A 19,965-nucleotide genomic window follows, 5' to 3' on the forward strand; every position below is an offset into this window, starting at 1 on the left:
AAGGCATCACTGGACTTGAATGCAGCCAGGAACCCAACAGGCAGCCTAACCCTCTAGGTCTTGCTATGGGACAGGATGCAGGCAAACCTCAGAGCTCTTCACCCGTGTCTGACATCTACATGGGCTCAAGCCCAGAGGGTAGGGCTGCCCCTCCGGTTGCCCTCTGTGCAGCCAGCAGAGCTGTGAGGGCCGCGGTCCCGGGAATCTAGACAAGAAAGCACAATTGTGCAGTCCCTGAGCAGAAAGGGGTGATGTTCTGTGTTTGTCACTCCAGGCCCAGGGAGGTACTTTCAAGATTCAGGGACAAAAGAGCCTGGCTCATCCTCCAGGAACCACCTCAGCCCTGCCACTAGGGGTCTCAGTGGGGTCACACAGGGGCCAGGCCACCACCCCAGTTTGCATGGGTTTTTTTGTTTGGTTGTTTTTTTTTTTTGTCTTTTCGAGACAGGGTCTCCCTGTAGCCCCAGCTGTCCTGAAACTCACTATGTAGACCAGGCTGGCCTTGAACTCACAAAGATCCGCCTGCCTCTGCCTCCTGAGTGCTGGGATTAAAGGTGTGCACCATCACGCCTGGCCTTTTTTTTCCCCTTTTTAAGACAGGGTCAACCACCACCCTGGATGGCATGAAATTCACTGTGTAGACCAGGCTGGCCTCGAACTCTTGAGATCTCTGCCTGCACCTGCCTGCCAAGTGCTGGGATTAAAGGCATGTGCTGCCACACCCAGCTAGGAATATTTATTACAATATTTATAAAAACATATTTTTCTGCCAGGCGTGGTGGCGCACGCCTTTAATCCCAGCACTCAGGAGGCACGGGCAGGCGGATCTCTGTGAGTTCAAGGCCAGCCTGGTCTACATAGAGAGTTCCAGGACAGCTGGGGCTACAGGGAGACCCTGTCTCAAAAAGACCAAAAAAAACAAAAAACATTTTTCTGCATATGGCGTATTGCCTGCATGTATGTAAGTGCACCTGTGTACTGCAGTGCCCACCATGAGAGGTGGCTCAGTGGTTAAGAGCACTGACTGCTCTTGCAGAAGACCCAGGTTCAGTTCCTAGCACCCACATGGTGGCTAACAACCCTCTGAAGCTCCAGTTCCAGGGGATTCAGCGCTCTCTTCTGACTTCATGGGCATTGTACAACACAGGTGCACTTACATACATGCAGGCAATACACTAATACACAAATTTTTTTTTAGAAACAGTGCAGGTTTCCACAGGCTCTGAATGCTGCTGACCCCTGGGAAGTGGGCAGAACTGGGTTTGGCTCAGAGGAGGGAAGTGGCAGCGACCAGGAGGTCTCCGGCTGCCATCCATCCTTCTTAATTGAACGTTCCAAATAAGCTAGTACTTGGTAAGATGCCATCTGGCCATCCCCAGGATGGGAGCTCATTTGCAACCTTGACTCTCCTGAATGCCTCCCCTTGACCTGTTTTCCTCCTCCCGAGGTCATTCCATTCTCCTCCCTGGTCTGCTGAGAGCCTCTGTCCCACAACAGGCAGAGCTGTCCCGCCCTCAACTCTTCCTCCTAGCCATCCCCTACCCCCTTCGGTCATCAGCCCTTCAGTTAAGGGCATTTCCTCTAGAAACAAGACCTCTGGGTGGGATTTGCTGAACTGCAAAGGGGCTAAGGGCAGACAGTATCTCCATGTGGGTCTGGTGACTCAGGCTGGGCCACCAGTGGGCCACCTAGCAATTCAGCTGCTGCCTTGGGTAGGTGTGGCATAAGGCCCATCCTGGTGCAGGATGCTGGGATATGGTGCCTCCCTGGGACAGTTCTACCAGAATAAGGAAACTTGAGGACAGTGCTACCAGGCCAGTGATGTGTGTTTCTGGGCAGAGGTGATAGCAGGATGTACACATATCGGGGGGAGGGGCTCAGCCCTCAAAGAAAAGATTTCATCTAGGGCCAAGCCATTTGCTATAGCTTAAAGTGGCCCCCCTAAAATGCTGGGGAAAATTTTAAGTGCCTGGATCACAAGTGCCCTCACTGGTGGGACCAAGACATTGTACTGCGTTCTGCCCAGTCAGCAGGAGGGCCCTCACAAACACTAACCTGTAACTTCGGGGCTTTCAGTCTGTGAGAAACACATCTGTATTCTCTGTAAATCCTCATCTCGAACTGACTGAGATGGCATGCTTTAGTGGTTCCATCACCGTGTGGGGTGGCAGCTGCAGAAACTACTGCAAGCGAGGAACTGCAGTCGAGACGAGGAGTCTGGGGGAGGCCCCAGGGCAGAGGCAGGCAGATCTCTGTGAGTTCGAGGCCAGCCTGGTCTACATAGTGAGTTCCAGGACAGCTGAAGCTACAGGGAGACCCTGTCTCAAAAAGACCAAAAAAATAAATAAAAATAAAAAATAAAACGATACTGAGTATGCAGAAGAGACAGACGAATTCCTGGGCAATCACTCATCCCATTACCTTGGCAGCAACAGGAGAGGCAAGGCTCTAGTGACTCAGTCCAGGATCACACCTGCATCTGGTCCCCTAAGAACTGACATTGCCCTGTCCGGTCAGACAGGATCTAGGTGCTCTGGGTGTCTGCACAGGGACTAGAAGTCATGTCCTAAGATAAGACTCACAGCATCTATCAGACAGTGGGTTTTCCAGCCCTGGGAACGATGCCAGTTCCATGGCTGTTAGATGCCATGTGGAAGCACAGATTTTGATTCAGAAGGTGCAGTGCACCAGGGTTCTGAGACAGGTGCAAACTGGTCCAAGGACACCATGACCTCCACACCCAGGAGGGATGGGACTGAGCAGTTCCCACAGTACCCAGCAGGTGGCACTCAGACTCGGGAACCATGCCCCCACTCCCAGCAGCACTGCCTTTCTCCCTGCACTACTTTGAATCTGTTTTTTGTTTTTATTTTAGCTCACAGTGTGACCCAGAGCAGCACCCAGAGGCTCTGATGTTGGGTGCTTTGGTCCAGAAAAGTCTCTGGTAATCCCCGGACAGCCACCTGTAGGGCATTCCTTACATTGCAGACTCCCCTGGTGTCACTGGTGTTTACCTTTGTTGTGTCTTGTGCATGGACAGTCAGATCCAGGGCCTGCTGTGTTAGATGGACGCTAAGTATTTTTGGTCATAATGGTTGCAAGTGAGGACCCTGTGGCAGAGCTCCACGATTCAGACCTACCACCTTTTTCCAGGGGCGGAAGGGTTGGGGGGCGGATTCACTGTCCCTGGGAGAGGCCAGGTCCTTATACAATGTTCTGTGTACAAAGAGTCTGAAACTGTTTAGGACTTAATAATCTTCACTGCTGGTTCAGTTACATCTTAATCTAATCCATATCCTTATACACACATTGCTGGTAAACAAAACCTCCTCCACCCAAGGTTCAACCAGAGAAGAAACACACTCAACCCCCAAGGGACTTCACTGCTCACAGACGTCTTTCAGCCCCCAAAGCACTCTGTGTGTGCCGTCAACACAAGACTCCTGAGTCACAGCCCTTCCTAGGAGGCGCCTTTCAGGGTCTTCCTGGCCTGAAAGTGAAAGAATTTTGTTTCAGACATACTTCCAAGTCAGACAGAGCTTAAAAGTAAGACGTCCACCACACCGAATGCCATTCTCCCATTATCTTAACTGGGGTGCTGGGGGTGGGGGTCGTCCCGCCTACTGTCGGTGACCTAATGATAAAGCCTGGTCCCTGTGACTAAGTGGAGGTTCTAGTAGGTGCTGCGCAGGGATGGGCAAGGGATCCTAATGAGATCGCTTCATCTGGTCCAAGCAAAGGTGTGTAAGGGAGATGGGAAAAGGTGTTGCTGGGCTGTGTAACCTCAAGGAAGGTTCAATCTCCCCAATACCGTGCCCTGTATAGGGAGGTCCTGAAACATCGGGAACCTGCTTCAGATCCACTGCATCCCTCTGGGTTCTTAACCAGAAATACTGCGATCATGATCCACCCGACCCGCTGAACCAGGGCACCCAGGGTGGAGGCTGCTGAACGCAACATTCCAGGATCCCACCCTAGACTCTCGTCACAGCCTCGTCCGCAGGTAACACCTCCTGGTCTTGATCTGGAATATGCACCATGAGGTGGAGCAAGTATGCAGAACAGAGGCTGTGGCGGGCCAGACTTGGCCCGGGACCAGCGGAAACGGAAAGGCACCCGGGACCGGTGTGACGCGCCCACCTACCGCAGCGGCGAAGCAGCTCCTCAGGGCCTCGAACTCGCGCGCACAGAGATTCTTCCTCAGGGAGCCTCCCGGGGCCGTGGCGGCCTGCACGCACCTGCCGTACGCCGTGGCCTGCGGGGGGAACGGGCGCGGTCGCGGGGCCTGGACGGAGCCGCCACCCTCCCTCCTTCCCGCAACGCCCCTGCCCCGCAGGCCCCGCCCCGCCCACGCCTCACCTCAGCCCCGCAGGCTGCCAGGCTCTCGGGGAAGCCGCGGAGACGGCTCCGCACGCGCCCCCAAACGGCTCCATTTGTGGACATGAGCGCCTCTTCCCGGGACACTGGGCGCCGCCATCTCGGGTCCGCCCACCTCCGGCGCCAAATGGTTGGCCAGTCGGCACTTCCGCCCGTAGTGCTTCCTGGTTGGTCAGGGGCGCCTGGCCCCTGCTCCTTCCATTGGTTTTCGTCCTTGTCGGTCTCTGACTAGGACTTTGGATTGGATCAGGCTCAAATTCTTTTCGAAGATGCCCTTTGGGCCCGCCTCCCGAGAGCGATTGGCCAGGAGAGCCAAGACCGCGTGGTGATTGGCGGGCCGAAGCCTGGCGGAAGCGGGGCAGGCCCGGAGGTGACCTGGACCATGGCGGCCGTGCCGCCTCTACGGGACCGCCTAAGCTTCCTGCACAGGGTGAGTGAGGCTCGCCAGGCTTCCGATGCCCGGTGTCCCGGGATCTCGTTGGGGAAGCGGGGACGGACGGTCCAGCAGCTGCTGACAAGGGGCGCGCCTGCTCCGATGGCGACGGGCGATCTCCCGGGGCCCTGGCAGCGCTGCCCGGGTCCATTTCAGGGGAAGGCCCGAGGTCCTGGAGACACCCGGCGGGAGAGGCAGGCATCAGCTGGAAGCCTGCAGTGCAGGCTATAGAGGGCGAAGGTTTGCCAGCTGTCGGCCGGAACAGATTGTGCAGACCTTTGACTGCCCTGAGCTTTCTGACCTGGAGCTCAAGGGCACTGGGTGGACACTGAGGATGCTCCGGACCTCGGAGCACCCGTATAGAGGCTGGGACGAATCTTAAGTACCAAACTGCCGCTACCAGGAGCCCCACCGATCCCTCCCTCCTGATCCCTTCAGGGCACGGTGAACAAATACTATGGTGAGGCTGATGAAGCACCTGGTGGGATCCACATACTTGTTTCAAATATCCTGAACCCTCCATCCTGCCCAGACATGGAATGATGGGAGAATAGTTTTTCCCAGCGTCTAACCGTATAAATACTTTACACTTGTAATAGTAGGTAAGCAAGTATCAAACAGGGCTGGGCTGATGCATGACTATAAAATTCAAGTTAGTCATTCTCAAGGAACCAAGGAGCCAGTCTGTGCTTGGGAGAATTTGCACCACACCCATCCAATATGTGGAAAGCGCTGAGCTTGCTGTTGCTAGTTGATAAGTGGATATATTAAAGATACCCTGGCACGGGGCTGGAGAGATGGCTCACTGGTTAAAAGCACTGGCTGTTCTTGTAGAAGACCTGGGTTTGAATCCCAGCACCCACATGGCAGCTAACAACTGTCTGTAACTCCAGTTCCAGGAGATCCGATGCCTTCTTATGTCCTCCACAGACACTGCAGGACACAGGTGCACTTACACACATGCAAGCATAACACTTAAACACATTAGAAAAAAAAATAAAAGATACCCTTACACATTTATGAGTGTCGTATGCTGGGGCCGCACCTCATCTTGACCTAGCTAGAGAGTCTTCTTGATATTCTTCCTCTCTGGGGCCACGTACCCCCACCTGTCCAGAATAGGCCCTCCTGCAGGCCCTTTGTGGCCAGGAGGATGATTCTGGTCCCCCTTGGGCTTTCTGGACCCATCTTAGCATCACTGAGCATGAAGTCTGCTTCTATTACTTTGGTGGCTGGGACCCCACGCTGTGTAAGGTGGCAGCTCACCATGGCCCTGCTTCCCCCCACAGCTCCCCGTTCTCTTGAAGGCAACCTCAGATGATGACATTCCATGTCCTGGCTACCTGTTTGAAGAGATTGCCAGTATCCTTCCTCAGTGCTCAGTGGGGTCAGGGGTAGACAGCAGGGACCCTGCTATAGCAGGAAGGGTGTGGGGGTGGGGGAGTTCTGCTATCCCAGGGGTACCAACAACTCCCATTCCCTAGTACCCAGATAGATGTAGGGGTGAGGGGCTGCATGAAAAGCTGTGATACTGACAACATAGTGCCCAGGATACCGTAAAATTCTCAGCATTCCTGAAACTAAGGCCTGCCTTCAGGGAGCCATGACATAGGAGGGCAAGTTTCTCGCAGCCAGTGAGTCCTGATGTGGTCTGTGTCAACTTGCTCCTTCCTTAAGCCAAATGTCTCCCAGAAATTTCCCACGAGTCACTGGGCAGCAGCCAGTGTCTGTTGGAGTACCTCCTGAACCGCCTGGATAGCAGTTCTGGCCATGTGAAGCTCAAGGTGAGTCCCTGAGCAGCAGCAGCAGCAGGCTAGGCCATGGCTAGGCTGGAGGGGAGGGGCACTGAGCCATCCTGACCATCTGGTACCAGGCCTGCCAGCCCATGAATCTGTCAATTCTCCAGGTGCTGAAGATCTTGCTTTACCTGTGTGGTCATGGCTCTTCCTCCTTCCTGCTCATCCTTAGACGAAACTCTGCCCTCATCCAGGAAGCCACAGGTGTGCCTAGGGGAAGCAGGGGGCTTCAGGTGGTGGGCTTGGGAGAGAGATGCCGACAGGTCTGGCCTTGCAAAGGTGAGAAAGGGAAATTCATTTGTGCTGGAGGCCTCCATTAAGGAGTGTCTGAGAAGCAGCCCTTACTCCTGAAAGGATGATTTTCTAGCACTGAAGCTTTTTAGCAGAGGCTGAGCCTGGAAATCAGAGGGGCTAGACCACATGGGGCTTTTCAAGCCCTGGTAGAGACCTCAGGTTTACCACCCAAGCTCTGGGAAGTCCTTGAAAGGTTCATGTACAGGTGGGGGAAGAGAATGGGCCCAAGGGAACAGTTAGGCAGGCAGGCACCAGCTCATGTGGGAGGCGAGGTAGGCTCTGTGGAGATGGGTGAGGGATTGTCACTGTGCATGGTCAAGGGTGAAGGTAAAGGTCTTCATAGGGTCTTGAGGAAGGGGCTGAAGAGCAGGGCTGGGAAGACTGGGCCTCAACACTTGCTCTTATGGGTGGTCAGCGGTGAGGTCAGCAGTGCCCATGCTCAGCCATATCCCCATCTGTTTTCTGCCCTGCAGCTTTTGCAGGACCACCGGACCCTCTTCATGGGAACAGCTTGTACCAGAAGGTGCGGGCGGCTGCCCAGGTGAGTCCAGGACAAGGTTACTACTCAGACCCAGAGTAGTAGTGAGTGCTTGTGCCAGGGTGCCTCTAGGATGTTTGCTGTTCTGCCACATGGGACCCCAGCTTTGCACCTTGCTATTGGACTACAGCCCCTGTGACTGGCTGGGCAGCTTAGGGGACGTATCTGAGACAGTGCAGAGCTGATGGGGTTGGGACGGGACAGCAGGCCCAAGTGGGGCCCTGAGCCACCTGTACCTGCTTCCTCACTCAGGACCTGGGCAGCACCTTGTTCTCGGATGCTGTGCTGCCACTGCCTCCCTCCCAGCCTCCTCAGGCCTTGCCTCCAGCAGGTACGCCACTCTGGTGGCCACTTTCAGTCTTTCATCAGAGGTTATCCCTCCCAGAGTGTCCTGGGCATCTGTGCTGGTGATGGGCTGGGAGGTGTCCTTCACTGACATCAGTATCCCCCACTAGGCATGGGTGCTCAGGCCAAACCTCACAGTGCTCTCCAAGGCTTTGGTTACACTCAGGAATGGGGCCAGACAGGTAAGGGAAAGGGCTCTCAGGGCTGCGGGTATAAAGGGGTCAGGCTGTGCTTCACGGGCCCCTCCGTTAGCCATCACCCTTCTCCCCTGCCTATACACTACCCTGTGTGGACTCACTTCTTCCTGGCTGTGTTCCCCCGATTGTTTCCTCCACCCAGGCGGGAGGAAGGCAGGTCAAGTCTGCTTTATGGACAGTGAGGCCAAGAGCTTAGGGTCCAGCAGTCTGTGTTGGGTTATTTGTACTCCTTGAGGGGCCTAGGTTAGTTGGTGGTCCCAGCCATGACAGGAACCTAGAGGAGTCATCTATGTGAGTTGTAACCGTGGGAATAGCACATAGAGGCACGTGTGTCATCAGGACACTTGCAGCCTGATACTGGAGGTCCACACAGCCTCATGTAGCAGGACCCAAGCGACCTCAGCTGTCGTCATGGCTGGGTGCTAAGCCATGCCCAGCTGTGTGCTCTTAGACCATTGCAGATGGGGGGCTCTGACAGATGCTTTAATCTGGGAGTTCCTTCTACAGTGAGTTCACAGGAAAGGATGCTTCGCCTGGCACTAGGCCACATTGTACCCCTTGAGTGAAGAGTGGGGACACCTACTGTGAACTCCCTTTGCCCTGCGCTGCTATGAGTGTCCAGGCCCCCACCATGCCTGAGCTTTACTGTAGCAAAATATGTTAAGAATCTTCCAGAAGGACTTTCACCAGGTACCTCTACCTGCACCCTATGTCTCCACCTCCCTATCCCTGAGCAGGGAACACCTGGCCCCATCCTGGAGAATGTGGCTGGAGATGGGCTGGGGAGCTGGGGTGCTGATACCACCCCTGCCTCTCCTGCTGATACTCCCTCCTCTGGTGTGCAGGTTCCGCAGGTGAAGTCTTCCTCTCCACAATCCAGAGGGCTGCAGAGGTGGTGGCTAATGCTGTGCGCCCCGGGCCTGAGAATCCCAGTACCCAGGGGCCCCTGCCACGAGGTGAAACCTACCAGCCTGCTGTGACACCTTCAGCCACACACACAGCCAACCCTGGGAACCTATTTCCTGGTGCCATCCTGCGTACCAGAGGTATGGCGGCAAGGGCTCTGTCCTTGGGGGTCTAGGTCACTCCTTCATGTCACTCGCTGGGAGTGGGTTGAGCTCTATGGGTGTGGAGACAAACGTTGATACTGCCTTGACCAGCAGGAGCCCCAGGCTCCCAAACTAGGCAGGAGGGACATGTGTACCTGAAATTTGTGGAGCTGCTGCCTAGGTAGCTGCCCTGTCTTCAGCTTAGGACAGACCCATGGACCAGGTCCCCAAGGAGGTACCTTAAGGCCTATCTGAAGCCTGAGGGCTTTATCTGCTATTCTCATCTCTTCCAGCTGTGAGACACCAGCCCGGGCAGGCTGGAGGGGGCTGGGACGAGCTGGACAGCAGTCTTAGTTCCCAGGATTCTTCCTATACCAGCAACCTAAGCAGGGCATCGGACTTGGGCAGTCGGTCTGGCAGTGACAGTCATTCGGGAGCCAGCCGGGAACCTGGCGAGCTGGCAGAAAGGTGTGTAGGACAGGTAGCCACTCTCCCAAAGGGCCTATCAGCAGGACCCATCCCTCAAGCGTCACCCCTGTATGGGAGTGGAGGGGTCACTGTCTTTCCCATCTACCTGAGACCCTGCTACCCTGACTTGGCTTTTTCCAGGACTGAAGCCATGGCCCCAAGCGACTGCCAGCAGGAGTTGGGTCTGGTGAAGACTGTGACTCAGGGGCCACGTGCCTTCCTGAGCCGTGAAGAGACCCAGCACTTCATCAAAGAGTGAGTCACCCTGGGGGAAGGAGTGAGGACTAGCCACGAGTGCCTCTATCCCTTCCATATGTCCCCTCCCTGTGCAGGTGTGGACTGCTCAACTGTGAGGTGGTGCTAGAGCTGCTCCTCCGCCAGCTGGTCGGGACCAGTGAGCATGAGCAGATGGTAAGGGTGAGAGTGAGCACGCTGTGCGTGTGCAAGGGAGCTGGTGCTGTTCCAGTGGGGCCCTGGGAACAAGTCTGTCACCTATGGGCAAGTGTCTGTTCCTCATCCAAGAACAGCAGGCCTCCCCTGTGGGCCTCACCACCTGGGTGAGGAGCCATGCAGGAGAGCTGACCTCCATTCTCCCCTGCTTCCTGCTCACAGAGGGCCCTGTGTGCCATCGCCTCCTTTGGGGGTGCCGACCTCCTGCCTCAGGAGCATGTCCTCCTCCTCTCCCGGCAGCAACTGCAGGAGCTCAGTGTGGGCAGCCCTGGACCTGTGACCAACAAGGCCACCAAGGTGGGCAGTGGGGCCCTGGGGACAGCAGTCTGTCTCTGCACCCCCAAGGTGGGCAGCGGGGCCCTGGGGACAACAGTCTGTCTCCACACTCCCAAGGTAGGCAGTGGTCCCCACCTGGCCCATGGTCAGCCCTTGCTGGACCATTTCCCAGAGTGCTGTCCAATAGGCAGTACCCACCTCCCCTGAGCTCTGCACTCTAGGTCCTTGGCCTCTTCTTCCTAGGCTTCAAGTCCATGCTGCTTCTGGCCTGACTCCCCACCCTGTGTCCTGCACACACTAACCTCCCCCAGGAGTCCTCCAGCCTATCTCAGCTTCAGGGGAGCAGACGTGTTTCTGTTTACCTCATCTGCGCCCCTAGACTCTTTCCTTACACTGCCCCTCCATCCTCCTGCCCCTCCATCCACCTGCCCCTCCATCCTCCTGTCCCTCCATCCACCTGCCCCTCCATCCTCCTGCCCCTCCATCCACCTGCCCCTCCATCCTCCTGCCCCTCCATCCACCTGCCCCTCCATCCTCCTGTCCCTCCATCCTCCTGCCCCTCCATCCACCTGCCCCTCCATCCACCTGCCCCTCCATCCTCCTGCCCCTCCATCTTCCTGGCAGCAACCCCAGCTTCTTGCCGCCTGCCTTCTCTGTGGCTGCCAAACATGCAGTTTCTCACTTGGCCCAGGCCACTCTGCTGTCAACCACCTGCTGTCTCAGCTGCTAACTCTGGGGTCACAGCACCCAGTGAGCCTGGGATGACATCACAGGAGCGTGTGTCCAGCACTTGGGGTGACCAGATATGTCAGGTGCTCTTGGTCTGCTCTGCTCCCTTGGTGCCCGGAAGGTTCTGAGAACTGGACTGCCCATCCGTCCACCTGTGTTGTGGTGATACGTCATAGGGTTCCAATATTTCCGCAGCAAGATGCCAGCAGCAGATGACAGTGGGACATCTGCCTGCACTTGTCCTGCCCTTGGGGCAGTGGAGTGAGGAGGGCGCTCAGAGTCAGGCCTCGTTCCCCACTGTTACGGCACTGAGCAGGACCCCTCACCCCTTCCTGTCTTCCTTCAGATCCTGAGACACTTTGAAGCCTCCTGTGGACAGCAGCTCCCTGCCCCAAGGGCCTGCACCCAAGCCAGCCCGGCAGCTGCCCTTGTGAGCCCATCTGACCTGCTCACCAGCCTTGTGCCAACCCCCAGGGGCCAGGTCTTCCTTCAGCCTCTGAGCTCCACCTCAGTTTTGTCTGGGAGCCCTATGCTTGCTCCATCCCTGGACCCCTATCCCCCTTCTGCCTTGGAGGATGCCAGTGAGGCCAAAAACCAATTAGCAGGTTCTAGTGAACAGGAGGCAGGACCAGAGCAGAGCCTGGGGAGCACAGACACCCCAGAGGGGGACTCAAGCAGGTGCCTGTGGAGTCCCAACTCCTTGTTTGCTGGCATGGAGCTGGTAGCCTGCCCTCGCCTGCCCTGCCCCGTCGCCCAGGTTCCCCAGCCAGGTTCACAGAAGGTGGCCACAGAGCCTCCAGCTTCAGAGCCATCAGTGTTTACATTTCTAAACATGTGACTGTGGGCCTGGCTTTACAGAGTCCCACAGTCCTCATCTGGAGGCTCTCAGAACTCTATGGCCTCCTGTTCCCATGTCCACCAAGGAGCCTTCTGATAGTTCTCCTGCCCCCTCCAGCCCCTCCCCTTCACCTACTGAGGCTCTTGTGGAGCAGGCTCCAAGCAGGTTGAGCCCCAGTGGGCCTCTCGGTGGTCAAGATGGTCGTGAGGGAGAGGCACTGGCCCTTAGTACAGATCAGCCAAGATGGAAGTGTGGAAAGAGGGTCAGCTGGTACCTCTGAAGACAACCGCACGGCCACTGCTTCTGGAGGCGTCAGCCCCTGACCGTGCCCCTGAGATGGTTGGGCGCCCCTCTTCATCTTGGTAGGACCCACACAGGCCTTCCTGAAGGTCTGTCCATGGCTGGAAACCCACCTGCAGAGGTTTCCTGCTTCATCCAGCACAACTGAAGGGCAGTGCTTCCCCAGGGCCCCTCAGCCCACACTGCTCTGTCTCCAGGAGGATTAACAGAAGCTAACCCAGGGCTACCTCAGTCCTTGTCCACACCCCCTCCTCCCTTTGCTGGGTGCTGGCATCGGTTACGTGGACTTGGATTCCTATAGCAGTGGACTGGCCGGTAGCAGGGCTGCAGAGTGCTGGTTCTGGGTACCCCGGGGTAAGCCCCGCCTGCCGGGCCCTCAAGTGAGCCTTCAGTGAGTGTGGGAAATATCTACTGGCTTCTTGGGATTTTGATCTTGGACCTTTCCTTCCTTTTTTGGGAAGATCATAATAGCCATGAGCCTTGGAGTAGAGCACCAGTACTGTGAAGGGGGTGCAAGGGACCTGATTTCCAGCTGCCTCAAGGCAAGTGGCCTGTGGCCGTTCCCAGTGTCAGGTCCCTGTAGGACCCTGCTCTTGGCTCAGTCTGCCATGGTTGTTTCCTGCTGACCATGGGAGATTCTGAGCAAACCTCCTTACCCATCTCAGAGGAACCTGTGAAGCTGTGACATGCACTTTCCCAGTAAACACCACTGTTTACACAGCCTGGGTCACTGTGGCTATTCTTCATTAACGGGCACACTGGAGGATCTCTTCCTAAGTGGGCCAGGTGATGTCCCTCTTAAATGTTTGGTACTGTTCAAACAGTACTGTCCTTGGCCTTACCTTGAAGAGCCAGGAAGATGTTCAGACTTGAAATTGTCACACTGCTCCAGGCTGGAGGCTGTATGTTCAAAGAGGCGTCTTCACAAGTCACAAATTGACAAACCTAAGATGATCCCCAAGGCTCAGCAAGGTGTTTTGATTGTGTTTCTGTGGTGCTTGGAGTCAAACCCAGGGCATTGTGCATGCTGGGCAAGTCCTGTACCACTCAGCTACTCGGGCCTCAACCAGATTTTCTATATGGTGATAAACTGGTACTAAACTTTACAGGAAAAGTCAAAGTGATCAGAACAGTCAAAGTAATTTTGGAAAAGAACTTAGTTTCAAGAATCCTTGCAGCTGCTACCGTGTGACTCTTCCTGGAGTCTTTCTATTCACCCTAAGCAGAGGGTCTTCTGTGGGTAACCGGTGGATCTGGTTTTAAGACAGTAATGCCATGCCCACAGGACAGAATTTGCCACAGTTGTGCTGATCATGACTATGGTATTGGTGAGACTGGACACACAAAGACAAATCCACACAGCACTGTCCCTGTTCTGGAAACCTGGGGTGTTGGATGTGCTGGCAAACTCTGAGCTGCACCCCCACCCTGGAGTGGTGGCGCATGCTTATAGTCCCAGCACTCGGGAGGCAGAGGCAGGTGGATCTCTGTGAGTTCAAGGCCAACCTGGTCTACATAGTGAGTTCCAGGCCAGCTGGGGCTACAGGGAGACACTGCCTCAAAAGGGCAAAAAAAAAAAGTAAAAACTGTCATAGTTAAAGGAACGAAACACGAACCAAAGACCAGGAGAAAAGTGCCTTCCGGTCCCACGTCTCATGAAGACTGATGTGAAAACCTTGTAAAGAGCACACAAGGACCAGCGAGATTGGCTCAGCTGGTAAAGGTGTTTGCCACCAAGCCTGCCTGACGACCAGAGTTCCATCCCAGAGATCTACATGGTGAAAGGAGAGACCTGACTCCCAAATGTTACCTCTGACCACGTGTACCATGCATGGGTATACCCACACATATACACACAAAGTGTTTTGTTTTTTCTTTAAAAAAAAAAAATTCAGCCGGGCATGGTGATGCATGCACTCTGCCTCCAGTGCTGGGAGGCAGAGGCAGGCAGGTCTCTGAGATGGAGGCCAGTCTGGTCTACATAGTGAGTTCTGGACCAGCTGGGACTACCAGAGACCCTGTTGAAAAAAGACAGAAAAACCCCTAGAAGACTACAAAGATCTGAATGGACTTGTCACGAAGGCGGATAAGTAAATACGTGGCCCATAAGCACACAAATAGATTTTCAACACCATGAGCGAGTAGGGAGGTGCAACTTAGCTATCTGGCTTAGCCAGCCACCCACCGATTAGTGCGACTGAAAGAACAAAAGGCCCTGACAATTCCAGGAGCCTAGGGGACAGGCAGCAACTGGAACTTCAGTGGGCTGGCAGTGTGACACAGCTACTGTGGAAAACTGGCTATTTCTTCTATGCATAGATCCACTCACTGATCGCTGTCCTCCGTATTTACAGACAAGTGAAAACCCGTGTGCACAAAAGCAAGCGGGTAGGCAGGTGTCCTGATGGCTTCCTTCGAAGTTGCTCAAAGCCGGGACACTCACAGGGGTCAGTCTCGAGATAAGGTAACATGTTGGCCCACAGCCTGGAGCACCAAGCAAAGAACCAGCAGGATGCATCCCAGAACTGGTGGGAGACACGGACCCAAGGGTGGACAGGTTGTAGTGCCTGACATTCTGCAAGAAGTAAAGCAGAAGGTACCAGCCAGCCAGTGCCCACAGTGAGGTGGTTACACAACCACTACATCAAGGTTGTGAATTTTATTATCTATGAATCAAACCTTTCCATTAACCAGGCATGGGAGGCACTTGTCTGTAATTCCAGCACTTGGGAGGTGGAGGCAAGAGGACCAGGAGTTCAGGATCATCCTCAGCTACATAGTAAGTTTCAGGCCAGCCTGTGCTACAAGGAGCCTCTCGCAAAACAAAATAAAAAAAGGACCAAGGCTCAGTGGCACAGCGCAGTAAAGCCCTGGGTTCCATCCCAGGCTGCACACACAAATGAATAAATACACACGTACAATTTTTAAAACCACTTTTTTTTTTTTTTTTTTAATCTTTTTGAGACAGGGTCGCCCTGTAGCCCCAGCTGTCCTGGAACTCACTATGTAGACCAGGCTGGCCTCGAACTCACAGAGATCCGCCTGCCTCTGCCTCCCGAGTGCTGGGACTAAAGGCGTGCGCCACCACGCCCGGCTAACCATTTGAGTTTTTTTTTTTTTAAGTTATTTACTGTAACTTTCGTTGCAGTGGGCATCTGAGCTTGACCGTCCAGGGCTTCTGGGTAGAGAGAGAACCCGAGGCTGGACACCGCACGTGAGTGCACACACTCAGGGAACTTGACAAGCCTTTTTAGAAAAGAGGAACGAATGGGAAGGCGTGGCGCAGACGCCGCCGCGTGGTCCTGCCAGGCCTGGGAGAGGGCGCGCGGGACAGTGGGGATCCCAGGACCGCTGGAGCCGCTAGAGCCAGAGCGAGGCCCACAGGCTCCACCCACGAACAGGCCCCGCCCCCCGAGGCACCGCCCCTCACCTCCTCCAATCGCTAACGCGCCGCCGCCGCCGCGGTCCCAGCCTCGGTTGCTCCTCCCACTCTGGAACTTGCGGAAGGACAGCCGAGCAGCCCAATGAGCTTCCCCGCAGCCAGAGCGGCTGGCCGGGGAGCCAATCCGAGGGCGGCGTGCTCAGGAAAGGCGGGCCGGCGTGACGGACAGCGGAGGAGGCGCGGGACTGGTTGCTAGCCGCCGGCTCTCCGGCTCGACCGTGCTTCATTGTTGCCCACCGCCCAGGCCGCGCCAGGCCCGGGGGTCCAGGTCGGTCCTGCTGCTTCAACATCCGCGCCCGCCAAGCCGCGTCCCCGGGCCCCCGCCCCAGGCCCGGCCCACGCAGGTGAGGGGCGTCGCTCGGTGAGGGAGCCGGGGCCCTGCAGGCGAGGAGGCGGGTGTCCTGGGGTTGGTTCCCCGCTGGACGCCCCAGACACCCGGGGGATGCGGGGGCCACGCGCAGCGCCAGGGCCCTGCCTCTGCGCGTCTGGGTCAGCCTGCCCCTGAGGACCTGGGTCCCCTTCGGGTCCGGAGAGCGACCCATTTCATCCAGAGTGAGGCTGGTCTCCCTGGCCTCTCCGGATCTGGCCTGGAGGTTTCCATGGAGAGGTTGTGTTTACCTCCCAGAGCCTCGCTGGCTGGCTTGCACGCACGTGGGGCTGGGAAAGCCGCGTCCACGAGCCCCGGGGCCAGCTAGAGTCCACCGGGCGTGGCACTAAGGGAAGGTGTTAGGTGTCACCCGTACAGCCAGAAATGCATAACTGGGCACTGACCAGACTAATGGCAGGGCAGCCTCAGAGAGTAGGGCCACCACCCCCTGCCCATCAGGCCCCGATGGCAGCACCAAGGCAGCATCACCTTGGACTGTGGTGGGTGTGTGCCGTTGGTGTCCTGGACTCCTGGTCTAGGAGACGGTAGTCACCTAACATTTGTCTTGGGTCAGCAGCACCCACCATCTCATTGCATTCCACATGCCAAGGGCTATGGTCCCTGCGCTCTTAAGGGTGCCTGTAATAAGACAGAAGACTGAGGAAGGAAAAGTAGCAAGCAGTGGGGAAACTGGGGGGCTCAGGTGCAGGGGATGCACTGCCTGTGTTCGGGGAACAGCAGGAGGGCCGCCGCTTTGGCGAAAGCAAAATGAAGTGGTTGCAGAGAACAGGATCAGAGCTCTGTGTGTTAAGTACTTGGACTTTATTCTGATGCCTTGAGAAGCCATTTCCCTGGGATGCCATGTGAGCTCAGAGTGGTTCAGAAAGATTCAAGGTGAGGATGAACCCTTGCCAGTCACGGACTGGCCAGACAGGGCTCTTACAGTGGTGCAAAGCAGGAGCCAGGATTGTACTGTGGAGGAGACCAAAGATAGCCCCCGGCTGAGAGGTGGGTGGAGGACAGAGTCTGGGCCTGATCCTAGGGGACCTCAGACTCTCAGGGGTGAGAAGAAGAGCCAGCAAGGGAGACTAAGGGTTCCCTGCAAGGATGGTGGCATGTCCTACTAGAGTGACTTGAAGCTGTTGAGGGCCCTCCAGGTGCCAACTTCAAAGTCACAGCTGAACCTCAGGATAGCCCCATGAAGAACTTTTTTTTATAAATTACTTTTTTTAAAATTTATTTTTACTTTATGTGTATACGTGTATTGCCTGCATGTAGGTAAGTGCATCCGTGTGTGTCGTGCAGTGCCTGCAGAGGTCAGAAGAGGCTGTTGGATCCCCTCTGGGACTGGAGTTACTGACAGTTGTTAGCTGCCATGTGGGTGCTGAGATTCAAACACGGGTCTTCTGCAAGAACAACCAGTGCTCTTAACCACTGAGCCATCTCTCCAGCCCCAAGAAGAACTTTTTAAATCTCCATTTTGCAAAGAAGAGTGGCCCAGACAAGCAGAGTGCCCTGATCAGGGTCAAGGACTTGGTGGTAAGTGGCAGGGCCAGGCTCCTGCTCACCACTGCTTGCTGCCCAGGTCACCCTCTGGGATTGTTGGCCTGTGCCCACAAGGCTCTGCCTCGGCTGCCCACCCACTCCCCATTCAGAGCCCAGAGTAGTTTAGAGCAACCTTCTAGAGAACTTAGTGACAGGTAGACCCAGATTTCCAGTGCTGGCTGAGGTGATCAGTACAAAGGCCAAGATTCCTCCATGGTGTGTGGGCAGTTGTGAGCTGCCTAGTGTGGGTGCTGGGAACTGAACTCCAGTCCTCTGGAAGGGCAGCAAGTACTCTTGACCACTCAGCCATCTCTCAGCCCCAGCTCCCCCTTTTTTTGAAGAGGTCTCATGTAGCCCAAGCAGGCCTTGAATTGAACTCACTATGTAGCTGAGGATGTCCTTGAACTCCTGATCCTCCTGCCTACATCTCATGATTATTAGGATTACAGGCATGCACTACCACACTTGGCTTTATGTGGTGCTGAGGCTCAAACCCAGGGCTTTGTGCAAGCACTCTACCAACTGAGCTACATCCCTAGCCTCCACCGTGGTGTCTTACTGTGTCTCTTTTCCCTCTCAGGGCCAGCCTGGTCTACCATGAGAGGTTCAAGGACCACCAGCAATGCCGAGGGCAGCCCAGAAGATAGAGACCTGAGTCTGATCGGCCTCCCACCACCCATGTCCTGGCGCCCCAGCAGTGCCTCCTCTAACAGGCCCATTATGCGCTCCATCTCCGTGGCCACAGGCAGTGAGCCGAGGAAGAAGATGCTGGTAAGTGTGGTGCCAGGGCCCTCCGCACCAGAGGGTTGTCTTTGGGGTGGCACCTGCCTTTGGGTACAGTTGCTTACAAGAGCACATGTCTCACATTTATGGTCATCCCGTGGATAGATAGGATCTGGGCCTCACAGACCTGGCAGGCGACCTACAAAGAGAGCAAGGCTGGCTGGCTTTGTGCAAGCACTCTACCAACTGTGGCAGACCCTGTTCATCTAGTATCAGGCCCTGTCCCTCCTGCTCCACTATCTTTTTATCTGTTTGGATCCTCAAGTAGCGTGGACCTGCAGGAGGGTGGCAAGCTCCTGTGGCCTTGTGGAAACCTGGCGGGCAGCAGGTGGGCAGCTGCTTCGGGGCTATGGCTGCCTTTCCTTCCTTGGCCTACCTTTGTGGGGCATAGTTAGGGATGTCACTTGTAGATCCGTGAGGCGACTGTGAGAAGCCAGGCTAGACTGTTGCAACCCTGAGCTGCTGTGTGCTAGTCATTCTGTAAGAGAAGAGTCTAGTGCTTTGGGGTGCAGGGCTGTGCCTGAGTCTTGCCTGAGTTTCTAGAACAGGGAGGTTCTAGGGGTGTGGTTTGGATGCTACAGCTGGTCTGTGGTTTCCACCTGAGACGCAGGTCTGCTAGTGTTGAAAGGGTGGTCAATGGTCTAGGCTTTCTTGGTAGATCTAGGCTGAGGTCCCCTCTGGATAAAAGGCTCACCCTTACCTTCTTCTTGAAAGAGCCATTCCTATGTAAGGTGGGGTGTGCCTACAGTGTCCAAGCTGAGTTCTGAGATAGGGATAGCTGTCCATAAAGGACACCTGGTACAGGCAAGTTCCTGCAGGGGAGCAAGCGCCTGGGATGTCAAACCAGGTCATCTACAACAGACATGATCTTAAGATACACTGAGCTGCCTTAGCAGAATGGCCAGCTCAGGCAAGTGTGGCCCTTGACCCTACTGTCCTTGGTGGCCCCAGACTCAGTTCTTCCCCTTCCCTCTTGTCTGGATCCTCCTGCTGCCCTGAAGCCCTAGGAATGTTGGGAGGGGTGGACCACTGCAGATCCACCACAGTGTGGAGACACTGTTTATAGTTGAAGACCCCCACCGCACTGTGTGGCTGCCTCTGTGGCTACCTGGGCCAGAGCTGCTCCTCCTGGGCCTCCTGCTGGAGAGCTGTCTGCTCTGCACACAGGAGCAAGCACTGATCCCACTGTACCATCTTCCCCCGTGATAGCGTTGTGTGACTCAATCTTAGGTGGAGAAGCTATCAGGTCCCCTCTTTGGGGAATGCTCCAGCAGTTAACGTCATCTCTGTAGGTCGCTCACCTCCTCTGGTAACTTCCTCTTGGACCTATGCAAGGTGGGGCCTTTATGTCCCCACATATCCCCCTTTTTATTTTTACTTTAGGGCCGGACTGACTTTATTTCACGGGTTACCCACCTCATAGGCAGCTCCCTGAGGAGAGATGACTATCTCCTTCCTCTCATCTTATGCATTTTTGCCTGTCTTAGGTTGTGTCACCTCTGATCAAGCCTTGCCCATCATTGGACCATGCACCGGGCCATGTGCATGTCCTGTCTTAGGAATGCTTGTCATGGGACATCTTACCCGTCCTTGGCTAAAAATGTGTCATGATTAAGGGCAGCCATGTGGATAATGCCAGCCTGTGACAGTCTCAGTCTCTGCCTAACTCGGTTAGCCAAGCGTGGGCAACCGGAGGGGGTCCCGGGGGAGTCCGTAATCATGAGGAGGTGGGCTGTGG

The 19,965-nt window shown here is 55.6% G+C and overlaps 3 protein-coding genes across 9 annotated transcripts in view; 2 read left to right on the top strand and 1 right to left on the bottom strand.

Annotated features, from left to right (window-relative positions):
- Positions 1–3,277: 3,277 nt before the first annotated feature.
- On the bottom strand, positions 3,278–4,518 carry Ndufaf8 (NADH:ubiquinone oxidoreductase complex assembly factor 8). The gene is made up of 3 exons (XM_008828665.3): positions 4,360–4,518; positions 4,145–4,255; positions 3,278–3,490 (listed from the first exon to the last, which is right to left on the bottom strand). Exons 1-3 carry the CDS (start codon positions 4,441–4,443, stop codon positions 3,461–3,463), a joined length of 225 nt encoding a protein of 74 aa, XP_008826887.1. The 5' UTR covers positions 4,444–4,518; the 3' UTR covers positions 3,278–3,460.
- A 136-nt stretch (positions 4,519–4,654) lies between these two features.
- Tepsin (TEPSIN adaptor related protein complex 4 accessory protein) lies at positions 4,655–12,810 on the top strand. 2 transcript variants are annotated; one of them, XM_008828674.3, is made up of 13 exons: positions 4,655–4,807; positions 6,100–6,172; positions 6,503–6,594; positions 6,717–6,810; positions 7,374–7,441; positions 7,691–7,769; positions 7,894–7,965; positions 8,826–9,026; positions 9,323–9,497; positions 9,639–9,752; positions 9,830–9,908; positions 10,110–10,244; positions 11,299–12,810. In XM_008828674.3, exons 1-13 carry the CDS (start codon positions 4,760–4,762, stop codon positions 11,788–11,790), a joined length of 1,722 nt encoding a protein of 573 aa, XP_008826896.1. In that variant the 5' UTR covers positions 4,655–4,759; the 3' UTR covers positions 11,791–12,810. The 2 variants fall into 2 exon arrangements, with proteins under 2 accessions (XP_008826896.1, XP_017652497.1); XM_017797008.2 differs by lacking the exon at positions 4,655–4,807 and adding an exon at positions 4,816–5,270.
- Positions 12,811–15,691: 2,881 nt separating this feature from the next.
- The window catches only part of Cep131 (centrosomal protein 131), a 32,788-nt gene continuing 28,514 nt past the window's right edge, over positions 15,692–19,965 (top strand). For 4 of the 6 annotated variants that reach the window (XM_029561306.1, XM_029561308.1, XM_029561313.1 and 1 more), the window contains exon 1: positions 18,042–18,215. In XM_029561306.1, coding sequence (XP_029417166.1) covers positions 18,042–18,215 — 174 coding nt within the window. Of the gene's footprint in view, positions 15,877–17,296; positions 17,439–18,024; positions 18,216–19,965 lie in introns of those variants that run through there. The other 2 variants (XM_029561301.1, XM_029561304.1) reach the window with 2 other exon arrangements.

Source organism: Nannospalax galili, unplaced genomic scaffold, assembly GCF_000622305.1.
Source record: "Nannospalax galili isolate Female #2095 unplaced genomic scaffold, S.galili_v1.0 scaffold1250, whole genome shotgun sequence".
Classification (NCBI taxonomy): Eukaryota; Metazoa; Chordata; class Mammalia; order Rodentia; family Spalacidae; genus Nannospalax; species Nannospalax galili.

Bases quoted from the DNA above. Each gene is read 5' to 3' on its own strand.
- Ndufaf8 (XM_008828665.3), bottom strand. From the start codon at position 4,443: ATGTCCACAAATGGAGCCGTTTGGGGGCGCGTGCGGAGCCGTCTCCGC. The intron at 4,256-4,359 runs GTGAGGCGTGGG...TTCCCCCCGCAG, and splicing joins TGGCAGCCTGCGGGGCTGAG to GCCACGGCGTACGGCAGGTG. The intron at 3,491-4,144 runs GTAGGTGGGCGC...TTTCACTTTCAG, and splicing joins GGAGCTGCTTCGCCGCTGCG to GCCAGGAAGACCCTGAAAGG.
- Tepsin (XM_008828674.3), top strand. From the start codon at position 4,760: ATGGCGGCCGTGCCGCCTCTACGGGACCGCCTAAGCTTCCTGCACAGG. The intron at 4,808-6,099 runs GTGAGTGAGGCT...TTCCCCCCACAG, and splicing joins GCCTAAGCTTCCTGCACAGG to CTCCCCGTTCTCTTGAAGGC. The intron at 9,753-9,829 runs GTGAGTCACCCT...CTCCCTGTGCAG, and splicing joins ACCCAGCACTTCATCAAAGA to GTGTGGACTGCTCAACTGTG.